General features: G+C 43.3%; 1 protein-coding gene across 1 annotated transcript; it reads left to right on the forward strand.

Annotated features, from left to right (window-relative positions):
- Positions 1-4064: 4064 nt before the first annotated feature.
- LOC311494249 (prickle-like protein 2) lies at positions 4065-12757 on the forward strand (the record flags this gene model as incomplete). Its single annotated transcript, XM_084553196.1, has 8 exons — positions 4065-4596; positions 8551-8664; positions 8778-8915; positions 9115-9318; positions 9903-10089; positions 10678-10832; positions 10911-11712; positions 11799-12757. The coding sequence occupies exons 1-8, from the start codon at positions 4333-4335 to the stop codon at positions 12755-12757; spliced, it is 2823 nt and encodes a 940-aa protein (XP_084409322.1). The 5' UTR covers positions 4065-4332.
- Between the last annotated feature and the right edge of the window lie 856 nt (positions 12758-13613).

Here is a 13613-nt window from a genome sequence, read left to right on the forward strand (position 1 = left end):
GACATATTCAGTATCTGAACGACTATACATGACCTGTTGCTTCGATTAAACACAAGATATTTGGAGAGAAAGAGAAAGCCACTCTTGACTGAGTGTTTTAACATAATATGATATGAAAACTCTTTGCTGGCTGTGCATACATTAACTTTGTTGGCTGCGCATACATTATCTTATAACGTTTCTATTTGTAATGTTAAATATGAAGGAAGATGAGTGTGGGTAAGTGAAGACTTGACAATCAAAGATGATGATTCTGTTGTAATACTGATGAAAATACCATGACCCCACAGATTCCTCTTCACATCACAATGAAAATATGAAGATGAGATTTGTCACATTATGGCCCGTGCAAATATTGGAAATCAACACGTGTTTGCAATAATTGTTGGGCTACATGCATACAGGCATGTCAGACGGTCTATAGCTTTTTTTCTAGCCAGTGACACCACCGGGTGATTTCATTGATTGCTTCTTTCTATCTGTTTGAAAGTGTATTGATGTATAGTTGTGCAGTCTCTTGATCCTGCATGGCACATCATTGCCAAAGACCTCTACACAATGTTCATTGCAAACCCTGGGTTCTTTCACAGCCATGCTTGTAAAAACGACAAACCAACCAATACTGATTATACCTTTAGTGAGATCCACAAAGACACTCTGACACAGAAATGGCATTTAGTTGAATAAATGTCATTAGTGTCTTCCATTTAAACACTGGATAATTAACATTAATAGTGTTCTTGGACATAAAATCCTAAAAATGTTGACATCATAGATTACTGTCTGCCGTACTTTGATTTACTATTAATCAAACAGTCAAACAGAGTACAGCTCTGTTAATGTGTAGGAATATTTACAGAACCACTACAACAAACCAGGCTTCACATACAGGAAGGCAAACAACCTAGGACAGTGTGGAAAATGACAAAACAGAAAACTCTGGAGCACTTATTTTCTCCCCAAATACATTACCACTTCTGAAAAATGAATAACCCAAGAGTAGCCTCCTCCAGGAAGCAGAACTTCACAACTTGTCTCTCCTCTCTGCTTGTGTTGCTGGGGAAGAACAGAGGAGTGTGTTATGACTAACCAGTCGGCCTGGCGAGTGTGTTTTACGTCAAAAAGTCACACACTCATCAGCAGCCTTCTGTACCAGCTGAATGTGCGTCCAGTCAAAAGTTAGGGTGTAAAGACGGCACTGTTGGACATTAAATCTGTGTCTTTGTTGAACTATGTGCTGCAGGGACTTACAGTACATCTTAATAAATGCGGTGTGAAGGGACCATTAATCGAAGCACTGGTGCGAACAGTGACACTGTCGTCCCCTTGATCTAACAATGTTTGTGTTAGATTGGGCAACACAGGAAAAAAAAAAGTCGAAAGCTGAATATATTAAAACCAGTTGAATCCTCTGTTGTATGAATTTGTAGTTTCATTACCATACTTAAATAACCTCACACACGTTTGGTCTAAAAAGAAAGTAGTCGACCCCTTCACTCTGTCACCACCTGTTGATGGATCTTTTTCACTGCCGACACTTTGACTTGTGATGTCAAGTAAAACTCATGGCCGGTGTAAGCCAATGCTACGTGCTATCTGCTAATAATCGATTATATCGCACAGTCAGAACAAAGATGCCACTTCAGCCTGAACAGACTTCCCCCGATTGTAGAGAATTTCCATTCCAACAGAGAGAGGCGGCGTAAGCCTTTGATAATCCGTTGAACTGAAATATATTAGCCTCTAACATCCACATTAATTCCCTTTGGGTGTAGTGAATGTAACACTACATCAGGTAAAGTGATGACCTTCTTTTGGTGACAGAAACATGGCAATAGCAGCGTTTAAAAGGATGAGCAAAGCTGGAATCGATGTCGACTATTTTTTTTTATGTTAAATTAATTCAGTGTTTTCAATAGAAGTGACATTCTGCATGCATTTATTAAACATGTAACATTACGGTCATTCATTTACTTAATGTGATTATTTAAAGCAAGCCTCTGGCATTATTTGCAAGTTCATAGAAGGGTGGGGAGCAATCAGTCTATACAGTAGCTCCCCGAAACCTTAACCATTGCTGTCAAGTGTACTATTTGGATCTTGTGTATTTAACTTTAACTTGTGGAAATAGAAAACAAGAAAATGACTTTTTCTAGCTTGCTAGCATACAAGAACAGAACATGTAAAAAAGGTAATATTTATCTATCTTTCGGTTGCTGGAAGCTCAAAGTGCCACAGTATGCACTGAAGAACTGCCCAACCATTGAAACTTTGCAGTGTTACTGATGTTTATCGTGCATTATTAACGAACAATGAAGAAGCATAGAAGAATTGAACAAGCTTTAATCTTTCAATGTATATAAGTATCTCCACATTGCCTTCTTGCTACTGGCATGTGGGACGTCTTATTGGGCAGACATGGCAACTTCCTTGGGTGCTAGCTAGTCTACTGTCAAGCTCAAAGTGGTAACGGAACTACAGAAAGAAGATTAACCTACGTATAATTGTATTTTTAATCAAACACGTTTAATTTAATGCTTTATTTAGTGAGGTGTTAGAAATACTGGTAGCCAGCTCCCCCTCGTTTCTATTGTTTATGCTAAGCTAAGCTAAGGCTGCAGCTTCATATTTACCATATAGATGTGACTCTCCTCACATCTAACACCTTTAATACACCTTTAACACAGACAGTAGAAGAGTACGTTTTGTTATCTTTAAAGTGGTGTCATTGTCAAAGCCAAGCCAAGACCAGCTTTCCAGTGAAATAGATGCCGTGAAAGTGAAATGTATTCAGAATGGTTGCTAGGCTATTCAGCAATGATTTGATTTCCTATTTCCTGCAAAAGCCGCGTTTGAAGTGATGCCTAACAATGGCAACGGGCTGCCGGTTAGCCAGCAGGCCCACTCTCACTCAGCCTCCGTGCACTAATGACGAGCAGCCTCGGGCCAGGCTAGAGGCTCAAGGTTACATACCTGCGATCTCTCCTCACAAAGAAATCAGCAGCACCCATCTTAGAGAGATAAACAGTACTCAGCTCTGCTTGGATGGAGGCTGACTCACTGGCTCAGTCTGTGGAAATGTCTGCTGTTCCTTGGCCGCTGCTTAAGCTCTGTTTTTCTGTGATTTCTAATCTGTGGGAAATAGTGTTGCTGTCTGAAACTGCCAGAGAGCACCTGTCTCATGGTGTGGGAGAAATCATTTTGAATCACAAATGTCAGGGCCTGTTCACACTTCCCTCACGGCCCATCATCCAGTGTTGTTTTTGTCAGTGAGCTGCCGTGACCTTGATGCATGACCTACAGATAGAGAACAAACGTTTCATCTGCTGTCTCATATTCTGTTCTGGCATATCCGCAGCGGTCAGATTGCATTCTCCGGTTACACATTACAACGAGTCAAATCATCACTGTGAATTCTTTTCTGTGAGCTTCTGACGAGGCTTGAAACCACCATTGTTTCCTCCATGTTACATTAATTGATTCTAATATCTCGCCACTCAACATTTATGAAAGTAACAAACCATGAGATGTAAACACAGCTCAGTCTTGTGCTCATTTCTGGCTCTCTGCATATCCTAGCTGCCTGGAAAATGAGTTGCATTTGATTTTCATACTTTGGTGGTGCAGGCGATACCTACTGTTAATTATTCATGTGTCAGTAATGTGTGCAGCTGTTCTCCTCTCAGACAGAAAGAAGGAGGAGGACGAGATCAAATTGTATCTGTAATTCATACATTTCAGTAAAGCTGTGAATGCAAATAAAACAGCGTCTGCTCATAATAATGTCTAGGAATCTTGTCTACAGACGAGAGTCGAGATCCCCAGGGGATGAAATCTGCTGACTTCAGGTGATTTCCTAACTTTACCTCTAGCGACAACAGAAAGTCAAAACGCCACATATCTGAAAAATATCAACGTCTATGAGACATATTTCCGCAAAAATTTTGCACATACATTCGTGGTTCCCACACGATTTATTCTGCTGACTTTGGTCATCACCTGACATTTTCTCTAGTGCCACCACTGACATTGAAAAGTGATTCAGACTTCAGTTTTTTTCCCACCAGGATGGACTTGAATAACCTTGGTGATCCTGTAATCTTTCTTTTGATGTCATCATCAGATCTGCTTTGTGTTCAGCCCTAATTAGGAAATATTAGCTTGCTGACGTTAGCATTTAGTTAAAAGCTCTCAGCTGACATGGCTGCATTGCGTTCCACAGATCTTGACAACTAATGTGTTTTTCATGAGTATGTGAGAAAGTATCTACAGTCCTGGTAGACTGAGTGTATAACCTGTGCCGTCAAGTGTGCTGACGGTGTAAATCTGCCCATGTACTACTTTATTCCCACTTTTCTTATTCTATTGTTCTTTCTGTTCTTTATTCCAATGCCTTTTCTCTTCTCGACAGGAATACCTGTGTCCACTGAAGCGTGTTGTGTAGAGGAGCATGTTGTGACAGCCATGTCTCTGGAGATGGAGAAGACCATCACCAAGCTGATGTACGATTTCCAGAGGAACTCCACCTCTGATGATGACTCTGGATGTGCACTGGAGGAATACGTCTGGGTTCCCCCTGGCCTCAGTCCTGAGCAGGTACTCATGTCACTGAGTTCACATTGCCCGCCACTCATAAGTGGATCATTAGCCGTTGCTTATTCTTTGTCCAGCGCGGTCAGACCGTATCAAATTGAACCGAATCGGTCAAAAGAATTTAATTACTTGGATGATAAAATATCCGTGGGATTTTTCTTAATAATCACCAATCCGGAAACAAGACAATGGGTCATCAGTGCTTTAAATTCCCTTCATGGTGTTTTAGTCTCAGTGGGTCAGACTGGATAAAAGGGAAGGGCAGGGATGACGTACAGGGAGACTGAGGAACCAAACTCAGAATCAGACCAAAGGACAACCATAACTGATAACTTGGAAAGTTAGTTAGTTCATCACAATGTCTTAGGAATCAGTTAATAAAATGTGTATGACAATTTTGATTGATCTTTTGCATGTCCAAATGTATGGGTTTATGTTTATCTAGAAGCAGTCTCCCCCGATCACCATCAAGTGCATAACTACTCATTTCTATTAATATGATACTGTATATTAACAGTTCCAAATCTCTCTGAAGGGTCATTTGTTGCAGTGATGGCTAAGGCGTTTTTGATGGCATTTTTTCTACTTAGCTCAGGAAGCAATACCACTGGTGACCACTAGATGGTCACCAGTGGTATTGCAAACTATACATGATGTCTAGGATGAGTTTTGCTCTACAATGAAAAGATATAACACACTTTATCAGTTCAGTGCCTTTGGATATAAAGGCAACTAATTTAGTATTTACTCCTCACAATCATCTGACTCAGGACATCACATTTAATTCATTTTAGGTGCAGCAAATCCTGAATAAAGACCAGTGGCACTCGGGTTGACATGTACATTTGCAATTCGACCATTGCATTTATTATACAATAAGTTTAATCACATCAGTCACTATTTAAATTACATCATTGATCACATTCTATACAGAAATTTTGCAATCTCTGGAATGATGGTCTTAATAATAGATGATGTGGGCAGTTTGAAAGCAGACTGAAAGCAGTATAGCATGGAAGAAGGCTTGACTGCGTTTGGACGATATTCAGAGGTATGAGAAAATGTCTGCAGCGGTGACAGTTATTGACAAAACCACCGTGGGTCAGTGTGGTTGACAAATAAATCCTCTCTTTCCCCCTTTGACAACAAGTCGCCCCAAGGAACAAACCACCTATTACATACATTATTTACTCCATAACTGAATGCATGATGTCATTCGGCATTTAATTATGCCTTTGGTGTACTAAGCCACAATCTGCCTGGCATTTTAGCCTATCCTTGCAAATTTAAACCCAGAGGAATAGAAGTCATTTGAGTCAGGGAATGTTTGGATGAACCTAATTGAAAATGTGTGGCGATGTGTTTATGCGTGCAGGCTTCACAATTCCCTGTCTGGACTAATTTGCAGTTTAAATGCCTTTTAATCGCATGCATGACCAAGCTAATGTAATCAGTTGAAGACATTTCCTCGACATTTTATTTTTTTTTTTATCTGCTGGTATTGTCGGTTGTGGCATAAGATAAACATGGTGGTGTTCAGTTGTGCTGGGTATAAACACTTCTGTCTTTATTTAGTAAGAGAAGCGCTCTAATGCAACAGGCCTCCTAGGGCTCTGTTAACAGATGACGAGATGGGCTGATAACAGTCATTTTCTCCAGTCAGCCATCTTGACAGGATGCTGAAAGAGGCTCCAGCCCCTGTCATCCCACAGGAGGTGCAGGCAATTGTAGCTGCCTGTTTCTTTTTTAATGCACTTGAATGTAATGAATTTCAAGCCTGTCACCTCCTGTGACTTGTCTGTGCAATGTCATTAATGAGACTTTCATTTTAAAAGAAAATCATAATTTGGTGTAGTATAGTTCATGGAGCTGTCAGACATCATAAAGACCCCCTTTTGACTTCATTTCCTCTGTCATTAGCCTTCAATTGTGTCAGAACTGGCTTATTGAAATGTTTTGTTTCCCAAGTTTCTGAGAAAATGTTCCCAACTGAACCGTCTACCACTGACCGCCTCTGACCCAGTTTCTAGGAGAGTCGAACTGTATTCAGAAGAGTTCCTCTAAATATTTATTGAAATGCAACATTTTTCCCCTACATGTTTATAGATGCAGAGCAAGGTGATCATCTGAACAATAATAGCTGCATTTTACGTGGTCTAGCTTAAATGCTTGCTGGTTTTCTCATAAAACAATTGGAGACATTTGTTGATCCCTTTTTTTTTATTTTATTGATCCCTCATAGTGAAATTCTTCGTCTGCATTTGAACCCATCCATCTTGTCAGACGGCAGCGTATACAACCTGAGCAGTGGGCCGCCACTCGTACCGCGCCCAAGGTTTAGAGTTTTAGGGTTAGGAGCATGCTCAAGGCACCTCAGCTATCGACACAGGAGGATGTGAACTGGTGGCCTTATGGTCCCAAAGCTGCCTCTCTAACTACTACTCATGGCACAAATAGCAAAGTACAGACAATGCAGTGGTCATTCAGACAGTCTTCAGATTAATCAGTCATATAATAATCATTACCTGCTGCCTGCATGCCACTTTCCCATGTTTGAGTTCAAAACAGATAACAGCTTTTAGGGGAGGGTTGCATCTGAAGTGTTTTTTATTTTATTTTTTGTTCTTGTTGTTGTTTAACCTGACCAATCTGGTTAATCTGCCGAAAAGGAGTTGATATTTATTGACATACTTGTCTTTTCCTGTTTCTTGGGACTCCATTTAAAGTGAACTGATTTTGGAGAAAGGTTCCTCACTTAAAATGACCTTGACTTTTAAAGCTGGCATCATTGTCAGTGTCACCCTCCACTGTGTAAAATACAAACAAGTGGGTATGAGGGGCAGCACTAAGAAATGCCCTTCCTTTCCATTTAACTCTCCACCCCAGTGATTATGTAAAGTGAATCAGAAAAACATGAACAAAACAGATCTTTATCCTGCGCTGAGCACTTCGCGTCAAAGGCTGTTTTGATGAAAATCAGAGAGAAGTGACGAGATGTCTTTACCTCCTTTGAGTGTTTACATCTCAGACGTCAGTCAGGGTTTTCTCTGTTTCACTCGCTAACACAAAAAAAAAATAAAATACAAAAGGACGCTCAGGCCACGGATGCCAAGTGCTTCTGCATCATGAATTCTAATCGCAGTGCGGGTATGGGTAACTGGGATTTCCTTTAAGCAATGTGAATATTAGCTGTTGAAAATTTAAAGAACCTTACGCTGTCCAAGGTTGTGACTGCAGCAGCAGCAGCAGCAGCAGCACAGAGATCGTTGTGGTGCACACTTTCAATTCCAGACACTGACTTTTCAAGGGCAAAACAAAAACAGATTCTAATTGCACTACAACCGTATTAAATTAATTTGAAAGTAATTTCGGATTCATTTTGGTAGGTTTGTTACAATTAATAAAATACGGTGGATTATGTAAACCACCCAACATTCAACAACTCTGTGTAATCAACATACAATGATTTGGATTCCACTCTGTAAATAAATTAAGCATTAAAGCATTACTGCTGCATTAAAGCTGCAATAATTCATATTTTGATATTAAGGAATTCTCTAATGACTGCTTGTGTTTAAACACTTGTTGCTTGTTGTGGCAGACCCATGGGGAATTATCACTCAAATCTACAGTGCCCACCTGTTCTCACTAGTTTTCTCCCCCACAGCTGTATTGTCTAGGTTCACTCTCATCTGCTTTGTTTTCAGCAGCAACTCGCACTACCTGCCTATCACCAAGACACAGAAAGAATATCAGCTAGCATTATGCTGCTAAAGAGACAGATATTTATCTCAGGGTTAGTGAGCTCCAAAAAAGGCAGTTTTAGGACACGTTGTGTGACTTTATAAACTGATCAAATGTTAATGTTGTTTGCAACTTCTTTCCTTTTACCTAAAGTGGCCAATTTGTGCGCATCGTTAATACTTAGAGACAGATATTTGATTTTGTTCGTTTCAGGTGCATCAGTATTATAATTCCTTGCCAGAAGAGAAAGTCCCTTACATTAACAGCCCTGGAGAGAAATATCGCATCAAACAACTGCTGCACCAGTTGCCACCACATGACAATGAGGTAAGGCACGGCAGATTTCTCATTTACACACGAAAGAATTGATTTTTTTCTTTGTTTAGACTGCGTTCTGGTATCATCATTATGATGCCTAATGATGAGCCGTGTTTCTTTAGGTGCGTTATTGTAATGCACTGGATGAGGAAGAGAAACGAGAGCTTAAGCTCTTTAGTAACCAACGGAAGAAGGATAACTTGGGCAGAGGAAACGTTCGTCCTTTCCCCCTCACCATCAATGGGGCCATCTGTGATAAGGTATACACAGCACATTTTAACTCCTTATTTTGCCCCATTGGCCCACTTTTTACTCAGTGAAGACATCTCTCAACATTTCAGTCTTTTCACCTTCCCCCTGCACATCTTACAGATTGTAGTCAACCTTTTCTCTGCCTGTTCGCCCATCCCTACTTCCCTACTTGATTCCTTTCCTTTCCTTTCCTTTCCTTTCCTACAGTGTGGCGGTCAGATAAACGGAGGGGACATTGTAGTTTTTGCTGCAAGGGCGGGTCACGGAAAATGCTGGCACCCTCACTGCTTTGTGTGCAGCACGTGTGAGGAACTGTTGGTGGATCTCATATACTTCCACCAGGATGGCAAGATCTTCTGCGGCCGGCACCATGCCGAGAGGCTGAAACCCCGCTGCTGTGCCTGTGATGAGGTGCGCCTGTCTGGGCCTGGAGCCCTTCAGGGTTGGAAAAGCCTGGATGGTTCATAGCTTGGATGGGGTTGAAACCAGTCTGGACAGAAAAGATGTCTCAGTATTCGTGCCATGTTAGAAAGTCTGCTTGTTTACTAAGCCAGACAACAATAATAATGATTCTGGCAGGAAAAGGATTTAGGTGTTTATTTTAGGGAATATTTTTATTTGATAAAATGGTTTCATATTCCTTAATTCATAAATGAATGAAGTGTAAAGACATGAAGTGGCAGCCAGTGTGAATATCATAAAATACAGATATAAAAGTTGTTTTACCGCTTCACATCTCTGAAACTAATAGAGAAAACAGAAGAAAAGCAACACTCCTTAGTGGGATAGCAAACAACTCAATGTCACGTGCAACATGTGAGGAAAGTCTACAAGTTGATATATCAAAAAAAGAAATACTAATGGACTGAGAATGGGGCCCTGAGGTACCCCAAACATGATAGCAACCCAACCTTAAAACAAAATGCTCTCATGAATGTTATTCAACTTAAATGAATATGTGTTCTGCTGCTTGATGTAATGTCTCAATCGTGCAGATAATCTTTGCGGATGAGTGCACTGAGGCGGAGGGCAGGCACTGGCACATGAAGCACTTCTGTTGCTACGAGTGTGAGACCACCCTCGGCGGCCAGCGCTACATCATGAAGGATGGACGGCCACACTGCTGCAACTGCTTTGAGTCCCTTTACGCAGAGTACTGTGACGCTTGTGGAGAACACATAGGTACAACACATGTTTCGTGCAGTTTTTATATTGTCGCTTAAAGTTCTCTAATATGCTTGAACTGTAACCAAAACACATGGGCATCCTAGAAAACCTCTAACAGCCATTTATTGTAAGTGTGGGTGTTGTCAGCTCTGTGAGCCTTGTGTGCCACAGCTGTGGAGAGGCGGATCCAGTGCAGTGAGATGTGGATGGTTATTATCATCCCAAGCCCCAGTCACAGTGAAAGAGTGTGTTTCAGAGGATGCTCCCATGCTGTATCCAGATGGGAGCTGTGAAAGATGATTACTTCCTCTAGCAGGGGAGCGGGGCTGGTGAAATACATTTGTGCTATCTCATGTGTGGGGCATGGAATCACAAATGTTTTAGGAGAAAAAAAAACTCTCTTTGTACAACGTTTTAATTTTCTATAATAACAGTTGTGGCTGAAATAGACTGTGGATTGTGTTCATTAGTACAGATTTAAAACAACATTTCTACTGTAGTTTAAAAGCTGCACCACTTGTGTATTTAATTAAGACCTTACTATATATTCTGTACACACTGTTCCACTATGTTATACACTAAATTATTATGATTTTCCCCAAGGCATTGACCAAGGCCAGATGACATATGATGGGCAGCACTGGCACGCAACTGAGGAATGTTTTTGCTGTGCTCGTTGCAAGCGCTCTCTGCTGGGCCGCCCCTTCCTGCCAAAGCAGGGGCAGATCTTCTGCTCACGGTCCTGTAGTGCTGGACAGGTGAGGGAACTAAAAATACAACTTTTAGCTTTTGACAGTTTGATAACTGTACTAATCTGATTTATTTAAACCAATCAGGATCCCGAGGAATCTGACTCCTCAGACTCTGCCTTCCAAAGCGCTCGTTCCCGTGAGTCACGCCACAGCACCAAGATTGGGAAAAAGGAGCGCAGGAATGCTGACCAGGATCGGCGCAGTGCCGAGGCCCGCCAGTCAGGTCCTCCACCCATGCCTGATCGTCTCTCTGCTGAAATTGATCCCCTGTCTGTTCAGATGGACCGTTTAAGCCTCTCATCTAGCCAGACTCCAAGCAGGACACCTAATCGCACCCCTAGCCGCACTCCCAGTCGTGCCCCGAGCCTTAACCAGGTGTGGATGAGCCGGGATGACCCCTACATCCCTGCTTCTTATGAGGGCCCCCAGCGGGATCCCTCCCCCACCCCTGCGCCGATACATCTGATAGGTCAGTGTAATGCCAGGCAAGGTTACAATCCCAACGCAAACGCTCATCCACCGGCCCAGACTCCTGCCAACCCAGGGAAGAGGCCTGACTCCTGGGGGAAGGAACAAGGCAATGCTAAGAGGACCCCTATGGCTGCCCTCAGAGGCCATTCCTTTAATGAAAACTGGATGCACCACAGCCAGGATGAGTTCAGGCCCAACAAGCTACGCACCCAGATGAGTTTCAATGAGATGTCTAGCCAGAATCAGGGCTTCTCTGACAAGAGGAGCATCAGTCTGCATGGATTCCAGAGAGACGGCAGACCCCCGCTGACCAGGAGGAACCCCATCAATGCCATGAGCTTCAATGAGCCCCTCACTCCTCTAGAACAAACCCCTCGTGGATCCATGGACTCCCTCACTATGTCCAATGCTACAGGTACATTGTTATAAATGATACAAACTGATACAATATGCCATGAAGTTGAATGACATTAAAATGTGAAATGTGATTTGTGTTTCTAGCAGGTAACTCTCTGGACGGGGGCAGTAAGCGCCAGGAGCATCTGTCACGGTTCTCCATGCCTGACCTGAGCAAGGACTCAGGTGTTAATGTGTCTGAAAAGAGCAACATGGGTACTCTCAGCTCCTCAGTCCAGTTCCACAGCACAGAGTCGCTGTCCTCCTCTCGCCCTTACAACAACAACAACATGTACGCTCCGCTGAGAGTTGGCTACCCACTGCAGTACTGGGACGGCCCTCAGCCGCTAGGCTTCGATGACAAAGGTCGTGTTGGAGTGATGGGCAGCAGCGGAAACCTGCGGATGGCTCCCATGAGCGACAGAATGCCTCGCAGGCGCATAAGCGGGCAGGAGCCTGTGTCCCAGCAACAGCCGCCACAACAAAGACGTCGTAAACACCACCGTGGAAACAATGGCAGCGGGCAGCACCGCAGCGGCCGCCACCACAAACGCTCTCGCCGCTCTCGCTCCGATAATGCCTTGCACCTGGTGGCAGACAGGCCCGCTCAAATGGTGGAGCTGCCGTACCGTCGCGTTCAGGAGGATTATGATCGCTTCCCATCTGGTCACGCTGCCCGGGAGTTGTTCGGCCTGGAACCGGGCGGGTACAGACAGCAGCCTCACCGGCCCTGCCCCCGCACCACTTCAGATCTCACACTGCAAAATGCTGGCTGGCAGCCTGTGGGGCTGGGTGGTCCATGCTGGGGCGATGGGTACATGGAGGCTGCTGACCCCTGGTGCTCCAGCTGCTCCTCTTCCTCCGAGTCTGAGGGAGACGAGGGTTATTTCCTAGGTGAACCAATCCCTCGGCCCGTGCAGCTGTGCTACATCAACAACGAGGAGCTGCGCCATCGCTACAGCCCCTCTGGGATAGGTGGCCATCATGGACCTCTGCACGGACCGATTCACGGCCAGCTGCACACCCGCCAGAGGAGGAAGAGCAAAAACTGCATAATTTCCTAGATATAGATCAAGGGGATGGGGAGGGATATGCAGGAGAGTGAAAGAGATGAGAGAGAAAGGTAAGGAGACAGTTAAAGCAGCAGAGAGGAGGAACAGAGGGAGTGGGAAGGTGAGAGTGAGACAATTGAGAGTGAATAGAGATTTTGTGTGTTTGTGTGAGAGAGAGAGTGTGTATGTGTTGGAGCTGAAGAGAAAAAAGGCCTATTTTTTGTGCTTGTGAGCTTACACAACTCTACACCGGGTAATGTTTGTGTACACCTACACAGAATGATCTAATCATAAGAGGAAGCTCAGCTGGCTTACACAACAGAGATGTTTACAGTGATGGAGATCAACTGACGATGGTGGTACCAGGAATTGACGAAATTGACTACTAAATATACTGTGGTCAAGGTAAATAACACAATGTATGTGCGTGCCTGTGCGTGTATCCATGTTACAGAGGGATTGAACAATTTCTACAGCGTTTGAAGGAGGAAGGTAAAAATGGTCGGACTGCAGTGATCTGACTGTTCACGCCGCAGCTCAGTGATCCAAGCCCTGGACAGTAAACTTATTCTATGTGGACAAAGCAGAAATTGTGTTGGGATAGTGAAAGCTACGTGCTAGATTCCAAGCTATGTCATTGTTTACCTCAGTGGAATCCAAATGCTGCTGGAATATAGTGTTGGCTCGCTAGCCCTGCTATCACCTTGTACAAATAGTCTGTTGAACCTTGTGCTCTACATAGCCAGCTCTCTCCATGCTTTACCAAGGACGGAGCGCCGGACAGCCTCTGCTCCTTGACCATTCAGGCACAGTAACGTCAGGTATGGTCCCGTTTTCTCTTCTGCAACATGCTTCGTTTTTTTGAGAG

This window comes from Chelon labrosus (genome assembly GCF_963514085.1).
Source record: "Chelon labrosus genome assembly, chromosome: 10".
NCBI classification, from domain to species: domain Eukaryota; kingdom Metazoa; phylum Chordata; class Actinopteri; order Mugiliformes; family Mugilidae; genus Chelon; species Chelon labrosus.